General features: G+C 41.4%; 1 protein-coding gene across 4 annotated transcripts in view; it reads right to left on the minus strand.

Moving 5' to 3' along the window:
* LAMA4 (laminin subunit alpha 4) overlaps positions 1-17,390 on the minus strand; it is a 152,149-nt gene that overhangs the window by 93,039 nt on the left and 41,720 nt on the right. For all 4 annotated transcript variants that reach the window (XM_059082890.2, XM_067011675.1, XM_059082889.2 and 1 more), the window contains exons 4-5: positions 9,362-9,486; positions 3,400-3,480 (exon numbers count right to left, since the gene is read on the minus strand). In XM_059082890.2, coding sequence (XP_058938873.1) covers positions 3,400-3,480; positions 9,362-9,486 — 206 coding nt within the window. The remainder of the gene's footprint in view (positions 1-3,399; positions 3,481-9,361; positions 9,487-17,390) is intronic.

A 17,390-nucleotide genomic window follows, 5' to 3' on the forward strand; every position in this document is an offset into this window, starting at 1 on the left:
GAAACACAAAATTAAGAAAATACTCACTGAGAACCCACGAACCTCCACGAATATTTCCAAGGGCACCAGTCAGTGGCTCCTGAGCCCAAGTTTGAGAATCACTGTTTTGTATTTTGCGGGTGTGGTATTAAAGGTTGAAATGGAGCAGTAGTTTACAAGTCAGTGAGAGGAATGGTGTGAGAACCCAACAGGGAATCAAAATATGGGTCCCCGGGCCTCACCTGAGAGGTCTCTTTTCAGTGGGGCACGGAGGCGGTGAGGGAGGGCTTAGGGAATCCAGAGGTTTCCAGGAGATACTTACACACAGTCAGACTTGAAAATCACCCCTGATTAAATGATCTTTAGGTGCAGAAACACCCAGGGTGCTCTTGCTTGAACTAATGAGATAGATATCCATGCAAATCAGCTGCATATTTTGGAAAGATCTTGTGGAGAGATCTGAGTTTACAAATTCATTGAAAACATATTAGATGAAGTTTAATTGGGACAATTTAACAACTTGATTATTAAACTCAAAACAGAAACCCCCTCTCAGTTCCAGAGTTAAACAAATCAAAAGCAGTTAAGGCCACCTCCTGTGGGATGAGCCAGCCCCTCTGTGGGAAGGAAACCACTCCTTTCACTACGCTTTTGAAGAGCCTCTGCTTGCCTTCTCTTCAGCTTTTCATTTTTTTCTGTCTTGCAATGAATGGCTTTCAGGTTTGTCTCCTCCCCTAGCTTTGACTTCATTGAGGACAAGAGAACATGTCTTAGATGTATTGCATCCCTACCCTTCCCACCGATCTGTCTGTGTGGTCATTTCTATTTCGAAAAAGAGTTACCTGGACTGTCAGGTCAATTTTTGATGTAAAAGACCTCAGTGGATTCTTTTTAAAAGAACAGGTGAGAGAGGAAGGGTGGATGGGAAAGAGAAGGAGAAAAGGAAGTTGCTCAAAGTGATGCTCCCCCAATGCACATGAAAGGCCTTAGAAGGGATGCTTACTTCCAGCACCTTTGTAGATGCAGCCTCCTGTCAAAGGGAATCTACTTAACAGACTAACCATTTTTCTCCTCCATATCAGAAGTTCATCTAATTCATGAATTGTCAATGTTTAAAATAGAAGACTCTTAGGAGACACTCGGGAAAAGCAGAATGGGAGAAGAATCCAGACTTTTAAGCCAAACTTTCCAAATCCTGGTTCCCCCACTTAGCAGTGATGTGACTTTAGATAAGTCACAGTTTCCTTATATGCAAAATGATAAAATACGACCTCCTCTCGGGGTAGTTATGAGGCTGAGAGAGGACATAGGAAACAATCAGTAAAGGGCACTATTTCTAGCTAAGGAAACTGAGATTCAGAGAAATGAGCCAGCTTGTCCCAAGCACACATGATGCCAGCAGTGGCAACAGGACAATAGGCACAATGACTCATACTGTTACCAGTTAATTTTTATTGAGCATTTATTAGGTGCCAGGTGCCATACTAAAAACTTCACAGTATTACTCACAACAGTCCTTTGAGGTGGGTGTTTTCATTTTTTTCCTTTCTGGAGATGTGGAAATAGCCACTTAGAGATAAAATAACTTGCCCAGGAGGATCATAAAGGGCTACAGCTGAGAGACAGACTCAGCCAGGCTGATGCTACATCTCAACACTGTACTTCCACTTCCCAAACTAGTGCTCTCTCCTCCATCCTATCAATCCAGGTCCAGGCTAAGCAGCAGATCTGACTGAGCCTTGCTGATTAATGGCAGGTTCCAGGAGCCTCTGATGTGGGCCAGCGGATTTATCATCTACAATGCAACGTGTGAGGTGGGCGTGATGTCTTGTGCCAGGCCCCCCACTGTCACTGACAGAACCCTAATCCGCACCCCTGTGTGATTTTGTAGGACTGAGCCCTCGGGGCGGAGATTACTCACTTCTGGAGGAACTTGCATGTGGTCAGCAGGACTCTACTTAAGGCCATTAATTCCCCTTCAGGAGCCATACAACACCCATTAGCTGGTAATATTGCTCAATCCTTATCCGACTAAACTGAGTTAAACCTCAGACACTGAGGAGAAAAATCTCCATCCCTGGCTGATGAACAATCCTCTCACCCTCACTGAGCCAGATAATGAGTAAATCAGGTGGCTCATGTTCCTGGGTCCCCAAATAAGGAAATACAGAGAAAGCGTGTCACCAACATTAATCAGCTGAAGGTCATCTGATCATCTCTAGAAGTCCCTCCTAAAGGATGACATTCATATGGTCCCTCAGCTTTCACTTCCCTCTTCTCTTATAGTAAAAAGGGGGAAAAAATCCCACAGCTCTTTAGCAAAAGAATTATCCACATTTTGCACATGTAATAATCACAATAAAAATGCCCTCAAAATACAGAGATTTTTCTATGTACCATAGACACTGACACTGTGGCTTTTTAAGAAGAGTTCCAGAGCTACACTTTTAGAGATGGAGGGTGTTTTCTTCAGAAATGAGAAGGTATTTAAGGTTTACCTTTTGAGCCCTAGGCTGAATCTGTGAGCCCCACCCAGGGCAGTAAGCAGCGTGCTGCGGTGAAGTGAGCGTGCTGCAGATATGGGGATGTGGGACTGTAGGTCTGACCGGTCCCTTCTGCCCCTTCCCTCCCTGTCTTGAGGACACCACACATCATTTCACTGCCTAAACACAGTGGGGAGGATATTAATGGCATTTATGTTAAAAATAAGAAGGCCTCTCTGTGAGACTCTTTCAGTGAAAGCACTTTTATCTTAGAAAGCTGTGAGCAGCTGAGGCAGGATGGGAAACGTCTTGCCAGGAATCATTCAGTGGGAGTCTTGCACCCTTGCTTGCCAAGGCCATTCTTGTTTGAGCAAAGCCCAAAGCAACTTAAAAAAAGAGTGTTAGGTGTAAATACCAAAAAGGGATTCAGAAAATCCAAACTCATGGAATTAGTTTACTTTTCAGGAGAGGAGATGGCATAAAGAATAGGTTAAATAATAGGGTTGTGCTTTTTTTCAATGTATCACTCTAATAACTAAACAGCTGATAAAAAAGGAATCACAAGAAGACTTTCTCTCTCTCTTTTGGACATTAATTGTACTGCTGGTTCTCAGTGAGAGTGAGAGAAGGGGAGAGAGAGAGAGAGAGAGGATTGTTACCAAAACCATCTAGAGAATCTCTTCAAAATATGCATACTCATTTTTGCTCTTTCCTTGCCCATTTATCCTGAGATGTAGCCCTGGACGCCTAGGGAGCATTCTCATAGCTGTATATGAGGCGTGGGATTTGGGAACGCTCCCCCAAGGGGTTCTGAAATGCTATCTCCCACTCCCTCTTCTTAAGACCTACTGAACGAGAGCATGGTGGAGCTGGTGAGTGTAAGAAAGAGGAAGTTCCCTTTGACCCCCATAGCACACAGTGACTTTCAGTAGCCTACCTTTCACAGTTAGGTCCAGCGTAGTTTTCTTTACAAATACACCGAACAGCTCCATGTTTCCTATAGCAGGATTCTGCAAAACTGGAATTGAAAGAGAATATTAGAAGTCAATTCCATACATCACTGAAGAGACTGTCTTAACTTTTGATTTTGATTAGATCATCTCTACCTCGGTCCCCTCAAGTTCAAATGGGTGCAATAATTTGCTTCAGTTAAATTAAATCTTCCTCCTTTCAGGAGAGTTCAGACTATCAGGCTCAGACAGAAAGTGACACACCACTGGTGACACCATTTCCCATGTCTACCTCATTTATTTTTCCATAGAGGCACTTTACTATTTTTACTTGAAACAGTGGGAATTTCCAGAACATCAGGTATACGTGTATGTGTGTGTGTATAAATATATATGTATATATTTTTTAATGCAAGTGTAAAACACATATCCTAAAGTTAGAGTAAAATAAGTAAATTTTACCTGTGATTTTAGATTTCTATGAGAATTTTGTCTTATTCCTACCACTTTCTGTGTATTCACTTGAAAGTTTCCCTCTTTTTTTCTGCACTAGCTCTCTTTCACTCTTCAAGGTCATGAACCAATTCTAAACTCTGCTTTATAATCTCCACAAAACCTCAATTTCTTTCATGTGTGCCTTAAAGATTGGGAATAAAGGGTGCAGGGACTGGCTCAGCTGATCAAAGTCATAAAGCACGTACTCAAGCAAGAAATAGGACCCATAGTAAAAGGATTCTAGTTCATGAAACCCACTCTCTTGATTCTTCTTTTTTTTTGATAATAAAAATTAGGACACAGGACAGAAAACAAATAAATATATTGTTTCAGCAGAATAAATAACTATCTTATCTATGAAGGCAAGGGAAATGGAATATTGTTCTCCATATGTTTTGAAAATTCTACCTACACTGACACATGAATCCATCCCCATGAGGGGGGTGTACAAAATTTTTAAGACTTTTAAATTAGTTTTGGCTTAGGTACTGTACAATCCATGGAGCGTGACCTGCTGTTCTCACATTCCTTCATGTATCAGCAAAGACCTAACGGTCTTTGGAGGAAAACAAATGGATATGCTTGCTTTGTGTGAAAATATTTCTAAAATCAATCAGAAAACAATATGTGCTTCTCAGTGAAAGGCAGTATACACAATTTATTTTCTCTAACAGTTTGGTTAAAAGCATTCCAATGAATTACATTTCTTTGGCATTTACCCTTTATTTTGCTTGTTCCTATTCCTCAGCCTACGTAAAGAAACACTATCAGTTAAGTGTCCAGAACATGAACAAACCCACATGCATGTTTCTTTGAAGATGTTCCGCCCAGCAGCCCACCCATGGCTTGAAGGAATGAAATATCTGCCTGGAGTTGCCTGCTTTGAGCTAATGTCCTACAGTTTCAAACAGATGACATTTTCCTTGTTTGGAGCAATTATTAGTAGACATGGAGGATGTCTGGCCAACCCTAAAATAAATAAATGAGCTCTGTGCAAATGGTCCCTGGGAATAGCTGTGTGACTATTGGTCTTGTTAGAGGGAGACTCAGAGGCAGTAGAGCCACTGAGGGTTCCTTTTCCGTTTTCCATCAGCATTAATTGTTTATATTTTGCTTAGGCTAAAGTCTGTTTTGGGCCAGGGAAATGAAAACACTGCACCTTTCTCAGCCAACACTAATAACCCTGGTGCCCTCTCCAAGTGGAAGGGAGTCTTTTGTTCTTGGAAAACCCTCAGGGAACTTAAAGGAAAATAGACTCAGCACTCTTTGTTTGCAAAACTCCCTCAAGCATCACTTCCTTGCCTTCTGATGTGGCTATTGTTAATAGCTGGAGATCCAAATCCTGGGTCTGTAGGCTCAACTTGCATATCTTTCAAAGTGTAATTCAGATTCCATGCTTGGTGCCTAAAAGTCCTGGCACTTTGATTTTTTATAGAAAGTAGAAATATTAATTTTAAGAAAAGCTGAAAGAGGCAGTGGGGAGTTTGATTTTTTATGATATTTGATTAGTATTTGAGATTAGTTAACTCAGTCAATAATAAGGCCAGATCAAAGACTAGCACTTTATAGGATCCAGGCAAATCAGTCCTGTTCTATGATCATACACTATCCCCCCACCCCACCACCCCACCCCACCCCACCCCACCCCCGCTTTCTGTATCCAGTTCTCTCCCCCAAGGGATTCAGGAAGTAGAACTATTGCCACTACAGAGAAAGCAGGTCTCTTCCACCCTTCCCAATTCCTCCACACTCCCACATAATGTTCTTTACTTACAGGTCATATATTTTTGCTTTTGTGTTAATCTTCAGCAGGTTTTTCCACCTCAAATCTGTCCTGTAGAGCAGGAGTCCCCAACCCCCAGGCCAAGGACCAGTACGGGCCGCAGAGCAGGAGGTGAGCAGCGAAGCTCCATTTGCCGCTCCCATCGCTGGCGTTACTTTCTGAACCATCCCCCCACCCCCACCCCCCGGCCCCTTCCATGGAAGAATTGTCCTCCACGAAAGCAGTCCCTGGTGCCCAAAAGTTTGGGGACCACTGCTCTAGAGACTTCAGCTTTCACATCTGTGAATATGTACTTAACTGCACAGCCTGTTCCCTAAGTCCCTCAATTGCTCTTTTGAACCTGGATCCACTCACACAAGCAGAGAAAGAACATGGGTGGAAATGGTGATTCTTGTTGCCTATGGAAACGACCTGTGTTTCCTCTTTCCAAACAAGAAGCTCATTATCTGACTGGCAAGTTTCTGCTTCTTTTATCTGAAAGAGTTAACAGTCTTCAGAAGAGCTTCTTGATGAACTAAGATACTGGATAATCTGGCTCAAAGGCAGAAAGGTCATTTGCTTTAGAAGCTTCAAAATATTGCTGTAATTTCATCTATTTTAATGAAGACAGGAGTTTTTAACTGCTTTATTCACAACTGTGACCAACAACCAGTACATGACTGGCACATAATAAGTGCTTCATTAATATTTGTTGATTTTATGTAAACAAGACTTCTCAGCCCATAGGAATGAGGCTCCAGAAGACATATCTCAAGACATTAATGTCCTATAATTTAGATAAGGAAGTCTTGTCATATGAATGGTGCAAAAAGTACAAAAGTCAGACAATACAATGAAGAATTTGGGATTACCTTTCTAATTCATCTGGTAGTTTCTAAAGAAACTGCAGCTCTAAGCTTATAAAGCTGCTTTGAGCAGATGGTACTATATAACATCTTTGTTTATATGGGAGAATGAGTGAAACCTGTTATTAGAAAGTTGGAGGTTAATATATTTAACAAAATAACTATACCATGGTAAGGGAGCAGCATGCTAAACACCTCATCAGATATGGTTAAGACTCATGTTTTAGAGCAGAATATATATATTTTTAACATCTTTATTGGAGTATAATTGCTTTACTATGTTGTGTTTGTTTCTGCTGTGTAACAAAGTGAATGAGCTATACGTATGTATACATACATCCCCCAAGCCCCTCCCTCTTGTGTCTCGCTCCCACCCTCCCTATCCCACCCCTCTAGGTAGTCACAAAGCACCGAGCTGATCTCCTTGTGCTCTGCGGCTGCTTCCCACTAGCTATCTGTTTTACATTTGGTAGTGTATATATGTCCATGCCACTCTCTCACTTCATCCCAGCTTACCCTTAACCCCTCCCCATGTCCTCAAGTCCATTCTCTACTTTAGAGCAGAATATTAATGAACAATTAAAGAATATACCTAGATGAGGCAAAGGGAGCTCATAAATCAGGACACACTTGAATGAAAATAATAGATACAATGTTGTTTTCCACTCTCACTCTCAGTACCATCCATTTTGCACACATTATTAATACCAATGGACATGAAAAATCACAAAGCAAAGGCTGAGACAGTTTAATGGTTTCTAAAGAAAGATGGAACTGTAAAACATCTGACTTCTTCACTGACTCTCAGACTCATCAGAGGATTTGAACAAATCACAAGCTATTAGGTGAAATGTTAGGTGGTATTGGTGTTCAATTGAGGGAAAAAACATTAGGGGGAAATTTGGTTGTCATTTCTTTTCTCTTTATAAGAAAGTATGTGTGATGATATCACTTACACGTGGAATCTAAAATATGACACAAATGAACTTATCTACAAAACAGAAACAGACTCATAGACATAGAGAACAGACTTGTGGCTGCCAAGGGGGAGGGAGGGATGGATTGGGAGTTTGGGATTAGCAGATACAAACTATTATATATAGAATGGATAAACAGTTCTTATTGTATAGCACAGGGAACTATATTCAATATCCTGTATTAAACCATAATAGAAAAGAAGAAAAAAGAAAGTGTGTGTGTGTGTGTGTGTGTGTGTTTGTGCATCAGGCCTTTTAAAAATTATTTTATATGCATTATTTAACTTTTACTACAACTATCAAGCAAATATTACATCCAAACACTTAGAAGAGTGCCTGACATAGAGTATGCAAAATGCGTTAGAAAAAATATAAAGTATGTGTTCAGTAAAGCCAACATCTACATACACCTTTCTATGTGTGAGGCACCAACCCAAGTGCTCCACACATGCTATCCTAATCCAACTTTGTGAGGCAGATCCTTACACCAACTTTTATTTACTAAGGAAAAAACTGAGATCCAGAGCAGGTTAAAGGAATCAACAAATGAAGCTAACATGTGAATCTAGTTTCCTTGACCTGAAATCTCATGGAAAGTGAGACATAGAGAGAAGGGACTTCGTCTAAAATAACACAGCTATAATGTGCCAAGGCAGAGATATGAACCTAGATTTTTTACTCTTTCCACCTGTGGGATAATAAAAAATATATATTTCAGTTTTGTCTTGGTTTCTGGTACAGAGGTCCTAAAATCCATGGGATTTCTTAGTCACATGACTGTCTTTTGTTATTCGTAATGAGTCCCTTTCAATTTTTCAACTGTATCTTTTTTTTTTTTAAGGCTTTTTTTTTTCACCAGTGATGAACCATGCCCCCTGCAGTGGAAGCGAGGATTCTTAACCACTGGACCACCAGGGAAGTCCCAACGGTCTTTGAGTTTATGTTAATGAGGTGACTTGATGGGTCCCTCAGTAGCTTCAGGATGTGGGCTGGTCTGTGGGAGGAACCTACTACCATAGTAGGGTTCCTGTAGTAGTGTTGGAATTTTCAACCCCATCCCTCCCTCCACCTCAAGGAAGGGGGGAGGGGCTGAAGATTGAGTTCAATCACCAATAATCAATCATGACTATAATGAAACTTGGATAAAGCTCAGAACAACAAGGTTTGGGGAGCTTCTGGGTTGGTGAACACACAGATTTGCTGAGGGGTGGTGCACCTGGAGAGCAAGTGCACAGAGGCTCTGCTCCCTCCCATCTCCCTGTCCATACCATGTCCTTGAGTCTCTTACATTTGGCTGGTCCTGAGTTGTATCCTTGGTAATAAAACTATTTGTAAGTACAGTGCTTTCCTGAGTTCTGTGAGTCATCGTAGAGAATTATCAAACTTGGAGAGGCATTGAAGGGACCCCTGAATTTGTACTTAGCTGGGCAGAAATGTGAGTAGCCTGGGACCCCCCAAATGGAGCAGGGGAAACACTACCACTGAAAGTGACGAATTATAATGTCTGTTGGCATCACCAGTTGTGATCTCTCCAGGTCAAGGGATGGCCAAGAAAAGATGAGACTAGCCTTGATTATAAAACGTGGGAAGCTTCATTGACTTTTGTGATGTGCCCCGTACCCTACCCCCGGTATTTAGGGAACAGAGTCATCACCTATGCTGCAGTGCTTAAGCTCTCCTGAAAGTGGATTTAGGCTAGAAAACTTTCCTATATCTCTCCAGTCTCATTGCAACATGAGATACTCAATTGTGACTGTGGAAAAACCTTAGAACTCTGTATAGGGAGAAAAAGAGAAAGAAAAACTAAGCGGATAAGTGGTAGAAGAGACCATCTTCCTTTAAGACTTACTTGGCAACATGAGGCAGGGGGCAGGCACACGGCTCGCAGACGCGGGGTGCTCCCCTGATGGCATCTCCGATATAACCATCTAGACATTTCTCACAGTGCTCGCCTGTTGTGTTCCGCTGGCAGTGCTGTAAGACAAAAGATAAGAAAACTGACAAGGACACAGTAAGAAACTTTATACACAGCATCTCTGGGAATCAAGCAGTAGTTCAAGCAAAGGGGATGTCAGGCCTGACAAAATAGATGGTGTGCAACGGTCCTGGTCAGCACAAAGGAGCCACGCTGGCCCCAGTCAGTGCTACAAAGTGCGGACAATGGGGATGACCTCTGCGTGTGCACTAGCAGCCTGGGGACTCTCTTTAGAGTTTGTGTGAAGAGGGGATTATTCTTCAGTTACTCATTTCAATTCAGAATGATAATCAGAATGATCAAACTCTGGATATCCTAGAGGCATCAGTTACTGACTTGGAATAAATATGAAATGAAAAAACAAATACGCCCGGGTAAGCACCAGCGGGAACACTTTACGAATTTATGGGCTTGGGACTTCCCTGGTGGCCCAGTGGTTGAGAATCTGCCTGCCGATGCAGGGGACACAGGTTCGTTCCCTGGTCGGGAAGGATCCCACATGCCGCGGAGCAGCTAAGCCTGTGTGCCACAACTACTGAGCCCACATGCTGCAACTACTGAACCCGTGTGCTTAGAGCCCATGCTCCACAACAAGAGAAGCCACTGCAATGAGAAGCCCATGCACTGCAGTGAAGAGTAGCCCCCGCTCGCTGCAACTAGAGGAAGCCCGTGCACAGCAATGAAGACCCAACGTAGCCAAAAATAAAATAAATAAATATTTTTTTAAAAATGTATGGGCTTGGAAGAACAAAATGTGTCCGAATAAAGCATAAATGGAGTAGAAGGTAGATAAAGAATATTCTGCTAATGGGTTGAGATCTTGGATAATGATATACAAAAAATAGTAAGCAGGTTTATTGTGTGATTTTTCCATTTGTGGTGGGGATAATTGGATAAAAAGCACAAAACAGTTGATTCTTTTGCCTAGAATGTCTGTTTATCATTCAAGATCTGCACCAGGCCTTGAGAGCTTCAGGATTCCTTCCTGATGCCCCCCTCCCCGATCCTTCTCTCCTTCCATTGCCCACATTGTACTGTTATCATCTACTCCGAGCTTCAGCAGCGCTTCCCTCTACACTGCATCTCTCAGCATTGTACTGCCATCAACTTGAATGGAATCTGTACTCAGCAGCTGTTTGTTGAGCTGATGGATTAATTTCACACTAGTCCTCTGGAAGAGTCACTGATGCTAGTCTACTGATATTTTCTCCAACCGGACATGACTGGATTGAACAAGGCAATGCCAGTAGCACTACGATATTTTCAAAGATGAAAAGAAGACATCTATATTCACCAGAGTGTATAAAGTTTGAATAGGCTTTCCAGTGAAAAATTGTACTGTTAGAATTAGAACGCCATTGAAGAGGCACCCTCCTGTTTGAACAATTCCCTTAGTAACATCTATGCATGAGAACTTCAACAGATAACTTTTTTTAAACAGGGATCTGTGGAGGAATCTTGGGGAAGGCAAGACAGAGTGACTGTAAACTTAACTCTGAGTTCTTTATTTTGTCTCTCTGTTCTATGTTGAGGTTCAAAATAATAGTGAGGTCCTGCTCAAAACATTTTATCTGGATTAACTAATTTAATTCTCACAATAATTCTAAGGTAAGTTACTATTTTTTCCCCATTTTAAAAATGAATAGAGACACAGGGAGGTTAAGTAAATTGTCCAGTGTCACACAGAGGTAGGTGTGTCTCAAAAGTGAGATCTGAACTCAGGCAATCTGGCTCCAGAGGTTAGGCTGGAAACTACCGTATTATACGGCTTCTCCAGTGTGTTAGAGAAAAGGCTTCTTTCCCAAAAATGTCATAAAATGACTGCATTAGAAAGTGTCAGACTGTTTTACTAACAGTTTGAGCTTCATATCAAGAACAACACACGAGACAAAAGGGAGGAATTCTGATGTGGGCCACAGCTATCATGGTTGAATGCTCTTTGGGCATTTGATCTGCCATTAGATGTGGACAGTTTCTGGGTCCCGATTAGAATTACGTTAACAGAATAGAATTATTGATAAGAGGTTAGTTCAGACCACCTGACAGAAGAGAAACTGAAGAATAAAGTATGATGTGCAGACAACAGGATGTTAACATATTTCCCTCACTGTTCTTTTTTTTTTTTTTGCGGTACGCGGGCCCCTCACTGTTGTGGCCTCTCCCGTGGTGGAGCATAGGCTTCGGACGCGCAGGCCCAGCGGCCATGGCTCACGGGCCCAGCTGCTCTGCGGCATGTGGGATCTTCCCAGACCGGGGCACGACCCCGCGCCCCCTGCATCGGCAGGCGGACTCTCAACCACTGCGCCACCAGGGAAGCCCTCCCTCACTGCTCTTAATGCTGTATCAAGTGCTAAGTCAACCTTCAGTAAATGTTTGTTGGAAAGAAAAATGAAGGAAAAAGTGGAAAAGGGTGAATTAGCATCTGGAGCAAGTAAAGGAAATTAACATGCACCCAAAGTCAGCTCAAAATTGGTGGCAATCTCTCATCCCAGGGAAAACCAACGAGCCTTATCCACCTACCAGGTATCTAAGCCATAAGCAATGTGTCACGGCAGCTCTAGACTGGGGTCAAACTTGTCTGAGTCCTTGCTGGACAGATGAAGCCTATCTATGCAGAAGAAAACAAGCCTGTTGTAAGATGTTAGACCACTCTTCATGCCTGAAGAGCCCATTTAGCTGCAAAAATGAGCCAATTCTCAATTCTGTCACCTTACGACTCGACTCGATGGATGCTTTAGATTCCTTGTCAGGGCACTAATTCTTCCAGGGCAGCCACAGGGAGCAATTACCCTCAATGGCAAAAAGCCTCCAAATCACTATGACCTCTAAACACTCAAGAGTGCAAACACTGACTCTTGTCATCTGCCTTCTTTTAAAGACTTAGTTATGAAATTCCCTAAAAGGCAACTGATGCACATTCTGGGAGATTGGCAGGGATAGTGCTTGCAGCAAGGACAGAGTTCCCTAGCTCCTCCATTTTCTAGCCGGTTGACCTTGAGCAAGTCACTCGACTTTTCTGAGTCTCTCTGTCTGTAAAACGAGGATCTAGCTGAGACGGTCTATAAGGTTTCTTCTAGCTCTGAAAATCTTTTACTCTGAGATTGCAAACATCCTTTACTTTCATTGCTCTGCCACTTAAAAAACAGAAAGGAAAAATGACAACAATAAATAGTATGCTGTTGTTGGAGTGGGGTACAAATTTATTTAATAAATCTGACCCCACTTAAAAATGAAAAAAGCATTCTGAATTTTTGGCCAGTGATTGATAAAGCTACATCTAGATAATCAATTGCACGTTAGTGTCAGGAATGACATTTGGGCACCAGCTGTGTCTCCTTCAAGTGAAAAATGGAGTCTCTTGACGATGGGGCCACAGCACCAGTATAATGTGGGAAGAAAGCCTAAAAGGATCAGGTTAGTGGCTAGTCACAGGCTTCATGCGTGACTACAGTCTATCTAGACCTGTGGTTCTCAAAATATGTCCAGGGAAGTTAAAACTATTCTCATAATAATACTAAGGTTTTATTTCTCTTTTGCACTCTCATTTCTCATGTGTGTAAGGTGGGGTTTTCCTGAGGCTACACAACAAGGAGATTATCACCACAGATGGATGCAGAGGCAGATATGACATCCAGCTGCCTTCCATTAAGCCAGACATGAAACCTATTTTCAATTTGTAAAATATGTTTATATTTTTTAAAAACATACTGTTTATGTTAACATGTAATGGGTTTACTATTGTTTTTCAAATAGATTAATAAGAAAATATTATAAAAATTTTCCCTTTTAAATTTCAAATGCAGTAAACATGAACAGGTATAATCCACATAAACAAAAGCTCTTTGGCACCTTGAGTGATTCTAATGAGTGTAAAGGGCTCAAGAGACAAAAAAGTTTGAGAACTGCTGCTCTGTCTAGATCAGAGCTTCTCGTACCTGTGTGCAAAGAATGCACTGGGGATTTTGTGAAAATGCAGATTCTGTTCAGGGTGCCTGAGTTGGAGCTGGGTTTCTGCATTTCTAACAAGCTCCCAAGTATCACCAGTGCTGTTGGTCTAGACTACACTTGAGAAGCAAGGGTCTAGATGGAAACACCTCATGTCGGTAGCACTGTTTGCTAGTTACTCAGCACTCGGCCCTAGCCAAAGACTCTAGAATAACAAGACAGTGCATTTTACTGCAATAAAGGGGACCCCAGTCTCAAATTATAATATTAAAGATTTTTGCTTCTAAGTTAATTTGTTATTCATTCACTTAAACCTGGATTAAGCTGATATCATGACAGACAATGAGCTGTGACGGTTACTAAAATGAAGAAGACCCAGTTCCTGCCTTTGAATAACTCACTTTGAGTAAGTTGTGATAAAAACAGAGAGGTAAACAGAGAAGAATATAGTGTGCTAGGTGCTATGACTCTGCTATGGGTCAGAAAGAAGGGAAAGGGTCTACTCTTCCTGAGAAAGCTAGACAAGACTTAATGGAAGTGGTGACATTTGAACTAGGCCTTGAAGGATAAGCAAGAAATCCCAGGCAGAGAATAGGGAAACACAAGTTCAGACACAGAGAGTGAAAGTATAGAGTTAGTTTAGGTGGCAGAGAGAAGCTCAGTGGGTCTGGAATAGAAATCCTTGAAGGATTTTAGAAAGGGGGATGCCTTGATTAGGTTGTGTTTTTTAAAGATGTTTCCATTGCTTGTGAGGAAGACAGATTAGGGGGAGGAGAGTCTGGAGCAGGGCATAATGAGTAGTTGGGAAGCTGCACTAGTGGTCAGGGAGGGATACTGTGGGCATGAATTAAGACAGTGGGATGGCACAGAACTGAGGAGGCCCTCTCCTAGGTTGAACTGGCAGGATTTGGTGTTCAGCTGAATACTGGTGAAGAGAAAAAGGCAGTTGATGAAGCATCTGGGACATCGAAGCAGGAGGGATTGGTAGAATGGTGCTGTCATTAATTGAGGTGGGGAATACAAGAGGAGCAACATATTCAGGGTTGAGAAAAGAAGGAAAAAACAATGTATAGACAACTTATTATCTGCATTTGGTTCCCATCATACTCTTACATTGGGGGCACAAAGCAACAGAGGACTCCACTGAGCTAGCCATCCTTAAAATCCTTTGCACACAAATTTTATGACTTTATGTCAAAACTTTAGCTAACATGGAACCACATCAACCACTCTTTGCAAAATTTGGTTTTTCCAAGCTTGCAACAGATTGGAAAATTGTCAAAATTTTAATGTAAGAATTATGCACTTGATTTAGATACCAATTTTATAGTTGCAAGTAAAACAGGAAAAAGAATGGCTTATTACTCAATTTCTCCTTTCTGTTGGACATCTGATAAGGGTGTTGCTTTATATATCACACATGCTTAGTCTTAAAGGGACTTACATTGGTTGATTTTGGCTTAATGCACATAAAGGACAGTTTGAAAATCAGGAGAAAAATGCTAGTGTCTACAGAAATTACAGATGTAATACCTTTGCTTTCCTGAATTAGGTTTTAATTAGGCTTTGAGAGTAATAAAAAATTCCTTAGCCTTCAATATGTTGAATGACTTCCCTTTCTCCATTGTGCTTAGGGTGGGGTAGAAGTCCATTTAAATATCAATATCTTTTTAATTATAAAATTACTACAGGCAGTTGTAGAACACTTGGGCAGGTATACTATAAAGTGAAAAGAAGAAAATAAAAGTCCATCCACATTTCTACCAGCCAGATGTGAATCCTTAACAGCTTGATGGTTTTCTTTCTAGATTTCAATTATGTTTTGCAGTTATTTACTGGTTTCAAATCCAAATCTTTTCATTCAGATTTAGATTTTTTCCTGAAATGCTGGCACAGACGTCAAAATCTTTTAATTTGTTTTCTTTGATTGTCACTGAGCAGGTGGGGGTCTCTGCATGTGTTTCTAAAGCGCCCCTGGTCCTGTACTTTGAACTTCATTATGTTGATCACGTCCACAAGCATCCACAAGCATTTTCAAGTAGGTGTTCTGTCCCTACAGCCCTTCAGTCCACACAGTGGAAAGCACTTAATCCAGATCCTAGAATAGTGTCAGGCACATAAGTGGTACTCAAAAAATGCTTATTTGTTAAGTGGATAAATGAAATCAACAGATAAACCAATGCTTAATCAAAAGGAACCCGAGGAGCTTGTGCCAGTGGTGAACTTCAAGTCAGATTTTCTCCACTCTAGTTCTGGTCAGTGGGCTCCATGCTTTCTCCTAATGATGAAGCACCAGTTCTTTAGATGGTAACTGGCCTTGGTCATGGTCACTTCTTGGTTCTCTGTACCTACCCTCTGGATTGGAGGATAAACTATAGGTTATCAGTGACCTGGCATTCCTATCACTAGCCATCTGTCTGCTTCTGTTTGTTTCTACACCTTAAATCCTTTCTCATGCCTCTTTGGGGAGCTTTCCTAGAGAGTCTGCCATGCCCACTGGAGTTGCCTGGCCTTTAAGTCTCTGCCTAGCTGACTCCACTGAGAACCCTGCCCAATGCCCCCCCATTCTGATAAGATGCAAAGTGGCCCTTTGGAAAGACAACCAATGCATAATGGATTTCATTAGTTAATCCACTTTTCACTTAGCCACCTTTCTGCACTTGGAGAGTTGGCATTCCTCTTGTGAAGAAATCTCTTAAGATTTTTTGGTATGTCTGAAATGGTAGCATAACTTTGTTTACTCTATATATTTTGTCAAATGGCTTAGTTCCTTAAAATCAGTCTGTAAAATATAAGGTCCAATTGAAATTGATCATGGGAATGGAGGAAGAATTAGAAACAAAGAGGGGAATCTAAGACAGAGGCATTACAAGCCTTCAAAATAAAACAAAATGAAATAAAAGAAGGCCATTTATTTTTGGTTGCTTATGGAAGATGGAAGAAACGAGTTAGTCCAGGCAAACTGTAAGAACTGATTGAAACTCTGGTGCCCACAGTGAATTGCAAGGTGTTCAGGTGGAGCTGCTGTGTCTTCTCTGGCTCCCTGAATGATGACAAGGAGCTGGGGCTACAGGGCAGGAGCTGAGAAGTAAGATGGCTATTTTCTTTTTTTTTTTTTTTTTTAATGTTCTATCTTGGAACAAAGTAATTGCAGGAAGATCGGCAACTTCCCTGAGTGTGCATATAAATGTTTATACCCTAGCCCGTCCCCAAACTTTTATTAGAACTTCGTATGCCCCAGGAGCTATGAAGGAATCACATGATGACTGCCCCCTTCAGAAGTTCAAGTCCAGGTCAAAGATAAAACCATGATCGCACTTATTCTGACCAGGTCACTGTAACAAACAGTAGTTTTGTCATAGCCCTCCATAGGCACTAGCAGGAAGGACATTTTTCCCCTTAATTTATTTCAGTCTTCCATCTTACTGACTGCCTAACAGCAGCTGATGGGCTGGTCAGTCCCTGCTGTCTTATATTTAAATAAACCAGATGACAAAGAGCCTTTAATTGGTCAAATTATCAGAGATGTACATTATTAGTTCAAGTGCATCCATGGGATTTTCTTTTCAAATGTCAGTGGGATTAAAATAACAGGAAACCGGAGATGGAAGCATTAGAAAGGGGTAGACTTTGGCAGCTGTGGGTGCCTACATTGCTACAGAGGACATCCTGGATGTAATGGTTATTTAAGAAGATGGGGGAAGGGGAAAACAGAAACGCCAGGACTAAACAAACACTACAAAGAGTTAGCAACGTTTAGTGTTTGCAACTTAATTCTGTCCCTAGAAAAATGTGAATTGTTAGGTTTAAAATAAATGGAAACGTTCCAATTTGCATCTTAATGTAATACATGAGTAAAATAACACCTTCAAGTACACACCTTGAAGACCACTTATAATCAAAATTATCTGCTTAATACAGACAATTATGCTAATTTTGAGGTAGGTAGGTATATTTA

The sequence above is a fragment of the Kogia breviceps genome, chromosome 13, assembly GCF_026419965.1.
Source record: "Kogia breviceps isolate mKogBre1 chromosome 13, mKogBre1 haplotype 1, whole genome shotgun sequence".
Classification (NCBI taxonomy): domain Eukaryota; kingdom Metazoa; phylum Chordata; class Mammalia; order Artiodactyla; family Physeteridae; genus Kogia; species Kogia breviceps.